At 39.7% G+C, this 12,789-nt stretch overlaps 1 protein-coding gene across 4 annotated transcripts in view; it reads left to right on the plus strand.

Moving 5' to 3' along the window:
* RFTN1 (raftlin, lipid raft linker 1) overlaps positions 1–12,789 on the plus strand; it is a 115,394-nt gene that overhangs the window by 53,683 nt on the left and 48,922 nt on the right. For all 4 annotated transcript variants that reach the window (XM_048838520.2, XM_048838522.2, XM_048838519.2 and 1 more), the window contains exon 4: positions 1,692–1,800. In XM_048838520.2, the coding sequence (XP_048694477.1) occupies positions 1,692–1,800 (109 nt within the window). The remainder of the gene's footprint in view (positions 1–1,691; positions 1,801–12,789) is intronic.

Below are 12,789 nucleotides of genomic sequence, written 5' to 3' on the forward strand. Positions count from 1 at the left end.
GAATGTTGGGAATCATTAAGAAGGGGATAGATAATAAGACAGAAAATATCATATAGCCGCTATATAAATCCATGATACCCCCACATCTTGAATACTGCATGAGGATGTGGTTGTCCCTTCTCAAAAAAGATATATTGGATTTGGAAAAGGTTAAAAAAATGGCAACGAAAATGATTAGGGTTATGGAATGGCTTCCATATGAGGAGAGATTAATAAGACTGGGATTCTTCAGCTTGGAAAAGAGATGACTAAGGGGGGGATATGATAGAGGTCTGTAAAATCATGATTAGTGTGGAGAAAGTAAATAAGGAAGTGTTGTTTACTCCTTCTCATAACAGGAGAACTAACGGGTCACCAAATGAAATTAATAGGCAGCAGGTTTAAAATAAAAAAAAGGAAGTATTTTTTCACATGACACACAGTCAACCTGTGGAACTCCTTGCCAGAGGATGTTGTGAAGACCAAGGCTATAACAGAGTAAAAAAAAAAAACTAGATAAGTTCATAGAGGATAGGACCATCAATGGCTATTAGCCAGGATGGGCAGGGATGGTGTCCCTAGCCTCTGTTTGCCAAAAACTGGGAATGGGCGATAGGGGATAGATCATTGATGATTACCTCTTCTGTTCATTTCCTCTGAAGCACCTGGCATTGGCCACTGTTAGAAGACAGGATACTGGGCTAAATGGACCTTTGGTCTGACCCACTATGGCCGTTTTTATGTTCTTACTGATCTAAATAACACAGTGGGAGTAAGAGTTGCAAAACTGGGGTCTCTGTGGCTGTGTTTAAACATCTGTAAAACTGAGATATTAGTAACTACTTCAGAATGGTATTATGAGATTTATTTGATGTTTGTAAAATGCTTTAAGATTCATGGATGAAAACTTTTATGTATTATTTATTTATTATGTTGCGTGGGCTGGAAATTATTTCTTACCTAACCAGATTGACTCTATGATTTGCTCAGAAAATGACACATTTTATATTTATTTCCTTATTCTGTAAAGTCAACCACCATTCTTGTTTTTTAAAATGTGGAAAGCCCTGGGTTATTTGATTTTTTGTTTGTGACACATTAATAAACTCTTGACTCTTCCTAAAAGGAGGCAAAATCTGGTTCTTGGAGCCAGATAGGCGATGATGGAAGGGATTTCCCTACTTTAACTTACAAAGAAATCACTGCCCACAAAACACTCTCTCCTTTTAGCTCTGTCCCTCTGTTAGATCTCTGTGATGCCTGGCTCTCTCACTTTGAGAAGGGGGAGCTCATCTGTCATACTGGTAAAGCAGGCCTATTATGCTTGTCTGTGTGGAGTCAGATCCACTGTCAATCCATCAGGGTGGAACCTGGCCCCTCCACAGTCCAAGAGGCACATGCGTACTACTTCTTCCCTAATATCATTCTGAAGACCCTAGCTGGGGCATGATACCTTGGGCAGATGAAGGGATTAGGCAGCCACTTAGGCATAACCCAGCCATCATTTGGGGATAGCTTCCCTCTTTAGGTAATACATAGCTCTCTGAAGCTGCAGGTTCGCCTGAGCTATGAAGCTGTGTTGGGTTCTGTGTAACATGTGCTGGGACTGAATGATAGTTCTGCATGGAACCAAACTTTATTAAGAACAAGTACTTAAGGATTTTTGGGGATCTAATTTTAAAAGCTCTACTTGTGTTTTTCTGTCTCTTCAGACCTGTGAAAAGTGATGTTCACAGTGAAGGACACACACTGGAGATAGAACTGTGCTCCTCCTCGGACCAACTCTCAGACAAAAAAAAGATACCAGATTTTATTGAGAAAGTAAGTATAAGGAAAACAACTTGAAAAGGACACAACATGCCTAATGACTGCTGCTAGTTGTGTCCGTCAGGGGAAATAGCCACTGCAAGTTCATCTTTCCTCCTCCTCCTCCCCATATTCTGTATATTTCGAACATTAACAAGGCTTCAGTAGAGTTTGCTACTCTTTTATTTTATGATTCCAATATCTGGACAGCATCTTCTCGAGCAGTTATAGTGACCAGTGAAACAAGTCATTGACCATTCTGTTATGAGAAAATGACTTGCTGTACCACAGGGTGAGTGATCTCAAGTAGATGTTAATTAACTCGTTTTACTACTGTACAATATATCCCTGCACTGTAATTGACTGTTGGGCACAGTCTCAGCTAAAATAATATCTATTTCCACTTTGGTGCCAATTGTTCGGAATTATTTGAGTTTAACACTGGGATAATACTGTAGATAAAGAGGCTCATTATTTCCCAGAGTTGTCCTTGCATAAAATTATTTTAAGCGAGAAGTGTTCAAACTTTTTCAGTCGTGGTCCCGCCCTTACCAGTAAAGGAATCTCTCTGTGCCCTTCCCCCTTTACTGCACAGCCAAGGCTTCCTCAGCAGCGGAGCTTGGGCTGAAGGCAGAGCTGGGGTTGGGGGAGGAGCTGGGGCTAGAGTCAGAGCTGGTCTGCGGGTGGAGAGGGAATGAGGGCAGAACCAGGCTGGGGGCCGCGAGGAGCTGAGGCTGGGGTTGGAGCTGGTTTGGAGGCAGAGAGGGAATGAGGATGGGGCTGGGCCTGGAGGACTGGGGCTGAATGGGGTTGAGGGAGGAGTGAGGCTGGTGGCAGAGCTGGGGTTGGAAGCGTGGCGCTTCCTCCCCCACCCCCACCCCGTGGAGGTCGCCTCCCCACCCTGAATGTTTCTCCATGCCCCCCTAGGCAGTGAGGCAGTGAGGTCCAGTCATGATGTCACTTCCCCCTTTTATATCTTATTCCAACTTGCTGGAAAGCTCTTTTTCTGTGACCTGGGTCAAACAGTTCCCATTGTGTAGTGTTATCTCTGAGAGGTTTCTATCGTACACAGTTCCTGGGGTAATCCTTATGCTTGTGCATATATCCTCAATAAGCCATCACCTTTGTTTGACCTTTTTATTGTTGTACCTGAAAGGCTGCTTGTGGGTGTTCTCAACCCCATATGTTTCAGTAGCACATACATGGCCAAACTTCATAACTTCACATACAATGATAGCACATACAATCTAATGAGATATTAATGTCTAGCAGATCAAGACTTTTAGAATGACACCTCACAAGGCATACTTTGTATAAAACATTACAAAATTATATGACAGTGGTGAATATGGGGATGCCAGGGTAGCACAGGATTGTTGGTTGTTTTAAAAAGAGAACACCACCGTTAATCTCCCCAAAGCATGAAACACTATACAAGCTATTTAATTTTTGATTACTGAATATTCAGATCCTCAGTCATGTGGATTCCTACTACCTTTTGACTTACCAGTGACTTTTCTTGGAGTGGAGATTTTTTTCCAGTAACTTAATTATCTATATGAGTTTTATTATGCAATGCTGAACGAGGGTGATTAACATTGACTCTGAGCAAAGGAACATCTTTGATAGTGTCTATCCTCAGTTGACTCTCTGCTTCACCCCAGACACTAGCCATCACATTGCATACAACTGGACTATTTGTTCCTGGAAAATGCAGGGGAAATTCTGCTTGGTATAGCCATAGGTCTTGAACAAACATTGGCAGTTATAAAAAGAAAAAAAGTTTTGATTGATTCAAGTGAAATATCCTATTTTTCTTTAAAGACACTGAGACATGATATGAGCATATGTTCTCTTTACTTGAAAACAAAACAAGAAGCCCAAGAAAATCTTTCAATCACATCTGTATTCTAGGTGTAACTCGTGTTAGGAATCTTCTATGATTGGACCTCCCTCTAGCCTCCCACTTTTATTCTGACCTCCCATAAATGATCTGCCATGGCTAGATGCATGAAGGAAGTGTTATGGAGACAAGTGTTGAAGGAAATGTTATGGAGCTTTGTGGAGACAGAGGTGTAGGGAAGGGGAAACTGAACTGATGTCTGTAGGAAGGAGATAGTAATTTTCGAAATGTATCAATATGTGAATACCAAACTTTGCAAAATAGATATGCTGCTCTCAGGACTTTTGCTTTACACATCAATCTGCCATCCTCTTCTGTAGAAGTTCTGTAACAGACATAGAGGATTCATACATTCCCGATAGATTCTAGATTAGTGAGGCATTCAGGTTAAAAAGCAGTTGCTAGTTGTGATTCATTTTCTGCTCTTTGGCTGTAAAAAATTACTGATACGCATCATTTTGCACCTTTGTCTCCTAGCCAAATAATGTTCTATAGAAAACTTTCAGTTTGATCCCACTGCGGAGGTTGGACAGCCTGCTTCTCTCTCCCTCACCTCCTCTGAACTCAGTATCCTTCACTGTTCCAGTTGTGATTGGCCTGGGGAAGGCTGAACCAAAAGCCACAGTCTGAAACCCAGTGGTGGGCATTGTCTTTGGATCTCTCCAACCACACCTAAGTCTTACTCCATGCTCTGTCCACTTTCGCTGAAGTGACCTTAAGATGCGGCTTATTGTATTTAACTGGTCTTCAGCAGAATGAGCACCATATACAACCTGATCAGGGCTGTAACTCATGACCTAAACTCACTGTGTATCACTGAAATCTGGCTGGATGACTCTGGTGGACCTGTACTAACAGCTGGTGCCAAGTGGTAACTTTATGATGCCTGACTCTAGGGGGGACAAGGAAGGAGTAGCAGCCATAGTTTTGCACTCTCAACAGTGGACTAGTTCAAATGTGTTTGCATGGTATGTGAATGCCAGGTTAAAGAGTAGCCATATGATAGTTGTATATAACCACACTCCTGTGGATTTCCTACTGGAGCTAATCAAGCTGCTATCAAGCCTGTTTTTAGCATCCCCCTGTAGTCATAGTCTTTGGTTACTTCAGTGACCGCACAGATGACATCTCCAACACTGGCTCAGAATCTGTCCATATTCAGCATGTGGTTCTTCCCTTTGATCTCCCAAGCAAATTATGTAGCCTGACCCTGATCTTTACTGCTGGCTGTACTCATCTTCTACAAATGGAAGTGCCGAGCCAGGGCAGTGATAGTCTACCTTCTGAGACATTAGAATGCAGTGGGATTCTAGGCAATCTGGAAGAGGTATACCACACAACTGCCAGATCGCTAGGCCATTAATCATCTGCTACCCATAGTCATTGATTTACTTAAACCCAGGAGTCAGCACCCCATCCAGGTCTCCCTGGCTCAAAGGCAAGCTGCAACAGATGAAACAGGAAGGTCGGATAATGGACTGTTGCTGGAGGAAGGGCAGCTTTGAATCTGTGGGACAGCATCACAAGGCGATTGTACAAACCTTTGCCAGAACGATGTAGGAAAGCAAAGAAATCCTTCTCGTCCTCCATCGTTGTCGCCGCATAGTTACAATAGTGGAGCTGTTCCAGAAGCACCTTTCTCCTTAAGTGCATGAAAGGGCAGATAGATGGGGAAGACTGCAATTGTGTCATAGGACACATGTGGAGTTAGACAAGATACATGTGTATTAACTGGAGAGGGGGAAAGGCTAAAGAGCTACACTCTGTAGTACATTTAACAACAACTTTGTTTTTAAGTAAAAGGTACTAACACTTTGATTTCTAATCAATTATTTATATATTCTACAAAAAAACCCACAAAAAATCTTTCAGGTTATTTTATTTTGTTAGATGACTGTTCCTGATTTCTTCCAGTTTTGGGTTCTTTTATTCCACATCTCTAACTCTTCATTGCTAGTACTTTGCTTTGGACTTAACCCTCTTTTCAGCAGGAAAGAATAGCTGGACATGGCAATTTTTGGAGTCTATTAATGCTGTTGCTGGGCTGGTTAATGGTTTGCTGCCCAGTGGTACAAAGAGCTCTTCCCTGTATTCTCTGAGTACATTGTCTTTGTTGAAGCTCAGTAGAAAAATATTTTGTAAAAATATCAAACATTATTCTGTAGTTTAAACTGGCATTCTTGATATGCTTTTTGCTTAGAAATTTATTACAGAGCCTATCAGATGATGGGCAGAGCAGGTGGAAATAAAAGATGAAAAGGGGGAAGAATTTGGACCATGAATATTGGTCGTAGCAGTCATTCTTCAAATGAATAAACAGTCTGAATGTACTTGGATGGTTGGAAAATTACACCTCTAGAGTATCATTTATTACTCAGAGGGATTACTTATCTCGATGTGATCTGAAACTCTTTCAAATCATTTCCATCCTTCAGACCCTTGTTTCTCAAGTGTACGTACAAGAGAACAATACATTTATTTCTGTAACACATTGTAATGAAAACCATCTTAGACCATCTTTGTTTTCTGCATGTTTTCAGTGCAGAGTAATGCTTAATTTTTTTTAATTTGGGTTCCTGGTGTAGATATGATCTAGAAGCAATGGTTAAAACTGGACAGCAATGGCCCAGCTGTTGGCTGTCTGCTGCAATAATGGTATTTGTTGAAGTGTGTTTTGTTAACATTTTGAAAGAATATGTAAAACAAAAATATGGTGAAAAATCACATATACTGTATGTTAAGCAGTATAGTGTGAAGGGAAACATCTGTTCCTGGTTAAACTTCTTTCAATGTGAGTTCTTTTGACTCAGCCATTTAACTCTGGTGTTGAGATATAAGCTCCATGAATGTCACAAAACTATTTTCATGATGTTCCCAGGGGCCTTGGAATCCTTTGCCCCAGCAGATTTTGGGGTCATCCTCTTGACCAGGGTAAAAATAGATGTTGTAAACTATACAGTCTATGGCTTCAGTGTTCCAGTAGTTGTCTGGAAAAAAAGAAAATATTTGGTAACAGTGGATCTGTTTGTATTTGGTATTGTCCTGAACGAAGGTATGGGCAAATTGTTCAGTCTGTTGAACTGCAGCTTCTACTGTAGATACTAGATAGTTGTTAAGTGAAAGCAAGTATGGGTTGAGACTGATATTCTCAGGTTAAAAATAATACTTAATTCCTGCAAATAACATTGTAGATCACTAAAACTAAGGCAACTTGTAATATCTAATTTGTGTCCATTACACTTTACATTTTGTGTTTTTCCCAGCTTGGACAATGAAGATACACTGAGTCAGTGTTTAGTGTTGTGTCAACTGACTATAAGTAAACCCAGCATAGAACACAGTTTGTCATGATTACACTGACCACTGAATCATATTCAGCCAGCTGACATGATTGTTGAAAGCAATTTTCAAACTTGTATTTGCATAAATCTTTACTTGTTCTCGACTTGTATTCACCCATTAGAAACTGTTTTTAACAGAAGACTCAGATTCAAGGCGGTGTTCAGACTTCAAAGCTACAGTCACAAATCTGTAGCCTATACCAAACCATTAACAAACCTCCAGTAGGTCACTGGTAAGATTTATCCAAAGTGCCCTGTGGTTAAAGCATATGCAGAGGTTTGTGGGGATTGAGAAGGATGGTTGAAGCCTGGAGGACGTTCCAGGTGTATACAAGTTTTAAAACGTAAATCTTATACAAAATAAGGCTATGGCTAGGCTGAGGTTTTTTTCTGAAGTTCTAGCATCCGTGCTGGCCTGAGGTTACAGTAGCCACTAGAATTCTTATAATTATGTCATCTAACACTGCTCTAATGACACAGTGGTGAATACACTTGTGGACAGTCTCCACTAGTGCTCTAATGGAGCTTGCTCTGGTGCTAGGACCATAAATTTCAGAAGAATCTTATTTCAGGCAAGGTCACCAACAGCATGGCCGGAAAGGTTGAGCTGTACTGAGATGGGTAAATCCCTGATCTCTGTTATTGTACCACAATCTTAACTTTCAACTCCTGTTACTATTTTAGTACCCAGTGCTTACTTAAGCAAATCTCCTTTGACTTCAGTGGAAGTTTTGCTTGACAGGATACTGAGTTATTTGGAGCCCCTAAGGTTGGAGCCTTTGCTGAGCAAAAATTGCCAGTCATATTAAATAGTTTGATAAGTTTGTGAAGTGAAAAATCCTTACCTTACCTAGCCGGCCAGCTTGATTTGCCAATTACATTATATTCCCCAGTCAGACCTCCCTGGGGAAACTAATTAGTGCCAGAGTGACCAGAGTGCTCACCTGCTAGTTCCCAGCTTGTGGGTGGGCTGGCGCCTGCCCACCCCCAGAACTCAGTAGGTGCTAGCTCCCAGCACTTTGTCACAGTAAGTGAGATTTCACTTTCTGCAACCTAACATTCAGGATGCAAAAGTGCTGGAAGTATAAAGTTTAACACTGTTTCTGGGTGGTTATAGAAGTAACTAAAAATCTTCCTTCATGCCATTGGCTGGGCTTAGCCTATTTTAAAATGAGCCTTAAATCCTGGTTTATTGTTTCTGTTTTGGAAATGAGCATGAGTATAGCAGACTTACAGAAAGTGTCCAAGACTAACTAAAAGATGCTTTTAATTTTAAATATCTCTTTTCAGAAACAAATACAGAAACCAAGGTGACAAAAAAGGGGAGCTTTGGTATTTATGATAAAATATTCACCAATAAATCCTAATGAGGAATGATCCAGTTGTAATGCTTGTAGCCTGGAACAGTATTTTCATGCCAATTCCTGACATACAGCACATACTATTCTCCTTTCTCCTCACCAGCATGTACTCTTTGCCTCAAGACCTTTGAGGGTATGTCAGTTATCAAAGTACATTTGCATGACTTGTGACAGGGACTTGAGAGATGACCATGAAGTTGTTATAAAAAATAGGAATATTTCTTTTATTAACTGGGACAGCCTAGACTTGTTTTTTTAAAATATCTTTTGACCAAATTTGACCAACCCATTGTTTCTAGTGCAGTGTATTTTCTCATCAGCAGCACTAAGTAGCAACTTTCTGTCTCTGAACTTATTACAGGCCTACCCTAATGCATCTGGCTTGTGGAAAATTGGTTGATTGTTACCAGAGAGTGACTTTTTTCCTCTGTCCAAATGGAATTCTGCTTCATCTGTTCTCTGTAAATGTTTTCTGTTGTTTGTTTTGTGTTAGCAACAGTCCCCTTTAATTGGTTGCTACTACATTAACTGGGCACCTTATTTTAGCATGAATCATATACCAAACCAGTCTATAAAGCATTAATGAAATAACCACTCAGATGTAATGACTAGTTTCTGAAAAATTATTACCTAAGTCACCAGGGAGTCTAAACCTCAGAAACACTGCCAGCTGTGATGAGTTAGAGTATACTGGTGGCATTAGTACAATGTATATTTACTTTGAATGCATGCCAAGAAATTCTAGCTCCTGGCATCAAAAAGTTAAGAGAAGTTTAGAACACTAGTCTTATTAAAATCAACTGCCCATTTGTGCTTGAAAACCCTTTCCAAGAGACGGGTTTTCATTATTAAATTGTTCTGCTGTAATTTCCATGCTTGTTGATTTAGATGAAATACTGTTCTGAATTTGAAAGAAATGTTTGACCCGCAAATGTCAGCCCATGGGAGAAATGCACAGACTGCTATTGGGAACAATTACAGAAACTGGTTAAAAAACAGTATGCTACTCAGTGTTTATATCTGCAGTCGTCATGTTTCTGAATTGACAGCGGTGTCACCTTGTCCATTATATATCAGAGATTATTTGACAGTTGATAATGCAGTTATAAATATACAATCCAAAGTAAACTTTCCAGGAGATTTCATTTAAATAATTTAAAAAAAAATCTATCTATAATTGTTCAGTTATAAAACTAACACTTCCCCCAGTCCCTAAAATTTGGATTTCTGTGATGGTTTTTGGTGCCTGTAACTCAAACAGATTATTTTTTGAAAATAGCATTTTGTAAATCAGCTATACCACCATGAGATGTGATTTTACTACATATTAAAAGCAAAGTTGGGATGGGTCTGTAATTAGACAGGAGATATCCAAGGAAATCACAGGTGCCTCAGCAATTGATTCAGTAGGGTGGCACTCTGAGCTATTGCCTCAGCAGAGTGTTTGTCCGCACTATACTGTGCTGCTGACAATGCCTTTTTTCAGCTGAGGCATAAAACTAAAGTCCCAACCACTTAGGAAACAATCCATGATTCTTTTCACAAGTGTTAGGAGGTGTTAGTCAAAGTGTCCTGGTCAAATTCCAAGTTGGGTAATTACAGGAGAGATTTGATGAAGGTCTTGTTCATGTTCCCACTTGAGTCCACGGGAGATTTGCCATTTACTTTACTGACAGTAATGGGTAAAGCTGTCTTTTTTTGTTTTGTTTGTCATCAAGACAAAATGCCATTTTTATGAAGCAAATTACATGGGCAACATTAAATTCCAAAAATATATAGGCTGTGGCTGCACATGAAACTTGCACCTGGTTAAACAGAACCTGTTTTTGAATTGACGTAATTAAATCAGTGCAAATCCATTAATATAAGACAGCTGTAAACTGATTTAAAATGAGTCCACTTATGGATTTACACTGGTTGAACTAAACTGGTTTGAAAATTCTAGTTAAACAGGAATACGTTGTGTATGTAAACCAGCCCATATTATAATGGCTAAACTAAAAAACTAAACAATGCTTTATTAGGTGCTAGAAATGTTTCTGTATGTATCCGAGGAATGAAACAAGAAATTTCTATCCTTTTTTTATCTTATTGGAGCTTCCCTTTGAAAAATTCCAAGAATTAAATGCTAACTTGCGTATAACATGTTCAAAAACCCAACAAACGTTAATAAAAGCCTCAGTCAACCTGGAGCATGTATTGTAGGGAAGTTTTTGTTATGTTGAGTTCATTCTGCTGCAGCATGCTGTACAGGTGCAATTTCTGTGTTTTTATGCTCTTGTTTTTCTCATTTAGCAATAGAACATAATGTGAAAAGGACCTTTCACTATTTGTGCTGTGGATTGGCACATAAAGACAACCAATTGTAATATTTGTACAATCTGGAATACTTTCAGCACTAGCCTGCCAAAATGAAAGTGTTCTTTTCATTCAGTCCCGCTTCACTACATGTATTTCCCCCACATTGATTCTAAATTGTGCATTTGCTGGGATATTTTCCTCAAAGGCTGGTATGTTGGAACAGATTTGATTTCCTGTGTGGTGCCTTGAAGGGTTAAAAAAAAAATCTGCATTGCTTCAAAGAATTTTGCAGCTGACTTACGTGCGTTTTGTTCCATGTAGTCACACAGCTTCTGGGCACAACCTGTCATGGTGTTGGGGAGATTTTTTTTTTAAACTCTGTGCTTATAAGCATCTTCTATGACTTCTAGTAAGTACAGTCTCTCATCATGCGCATAGTGAGTTTTCCTTTGATCTGCCTAATGCTTAAGTATAAAACAGCAGCCTGCTTTGCTACCCTTTTACTGTTACATTTGAGTGTTTGTGATGAAGAAAAGTTGCAGCTCTAGCACATGAAGTACTTCCTTTTCTTTTCTGAAGAGATGTAACCAGCCAAGTAGTTCTCTGGGTAGAAAATAACAAGAAAGCCTGTTCTACCTTTTGCTGACTCGCTGGGTGGTAGTGCTGAAGGTTTGTCTTCAGCCTGCGAGGGAAGCTTGTACCTGACTGTCCTTACAGAAGCAGGTGTGAAAGCTACTTTTACATCTACAGTCAAGCCATTTACTTTCATCAAGTAATTTGTCCAAATGACCTAAAACAAGTTTAGCAGATGTGCTGCACAAGTTACTCGCACTTCAGCCAGCAGCACAAGGTTCAGGCTTTCCCCCAAGTGCCAGCTTATATCCTGTCACCAACTCCAACTCCTTTGGTAGGAAGCTCACACTTCAGATTATTTGGTATTAGCACCCACACCAGCTCCAGTATATTGTTTACAAAGCTTGATTGTTCGTTACCGTCAGCTGTTTCCCAGTCACTGAAGCTGAAATTTGGCATCCATGGTTTCAGCCTCAAAAGAAGTGGGGGTTGGAGAAGTTGGTGACTGTCTATTTTTAACAACAGCAACAAATAAAATGAAACAGAACCTATGCTGCAAGTTGCTTGAACTCATCATAAACATTCTGATTTCAAAAAATGGTTTAAAATTTGAGCAATGAAGCTCAGTGGGTAATTGAAACTTAAAATAAGGGTGAGCATGGTAAGCCCCAATGACCTGATGTGTATATATAGTTTGAGATATTTATATTTGAAAAATAATTACTGAATAAATGCAGTAATAACTTTTCAAAATATGAGAGATTTCAATAAATACTAGCTGTTTTGAAAATGCATCAGTCCAATCATGGCCCAGAGGTTGTAAGACTCCACGCAGATGGCTTAAGTTGATTAGTCCACTAGGCCAACAAAACCTACATTTCTTAGGGCTCTAGGTAGGATTCTAAAAATAAAATCAAATTCTAAATAAAAACTGCCTCATTTTGGAAATGTAAAATGTTAGGAGTTGATTCTTTGATTTGTGCCAAGGGTCAGCTCCTACACGTTTCTGTGGAGAGTGGGGAGGAAGCATTATTGCAGTAAAATGATACATCTGCTGATGTATAATACCTTTCATTGCACTGCTAGTGTAACACTTTCACTATCCCGGCCTCATTGAAATTAATTAGATGCTTGCCCCACTGATTTTATTGGGACCATGTACAATGGGATTTCAAACAAGGCACTATATCCTGGTTACTGCTTTATTGCTGGTTAATTTATTTGTAAAGTGCCTTGAAATAAATTCTACATGGGTTTTTTAAGTCTCTACGATATGGTTACAATCCTAGGTTGATCATGATGAGAATATCAGTCTATCCTCAGTTCCCCTCTGTCCCTTCTAAAAACAAGAGCCATTTTACAAGAACTGATATTTCTAAGAACAAACACCTTTTCTGGATGTGCTGAGATCTTGCTGCAGTACCTGTGAATGCTGCTGTAATTCAGTGCACAGTGTGCGTTAGCCTGCTATGGGGTGACAACCAGTGTTCCAAGACCAGTAAATTATTATACCTGTACTGTGCTC

The sequence above is a fragment of the Caretta caretta genome, chromosome 2 (genome assembly GCF_965140235.1).
Source record: "Caretta caretta isolate rCarCar2 chromosome 2, rCarCar1.hap1, whole genome shotgun sequence".
In the NCBI taxonomy this organism is placed as follows: Eukaryota; Metazoa; Chordata; order Testudines; family Cheloniidae; genus Caretta; species Caretta caretta.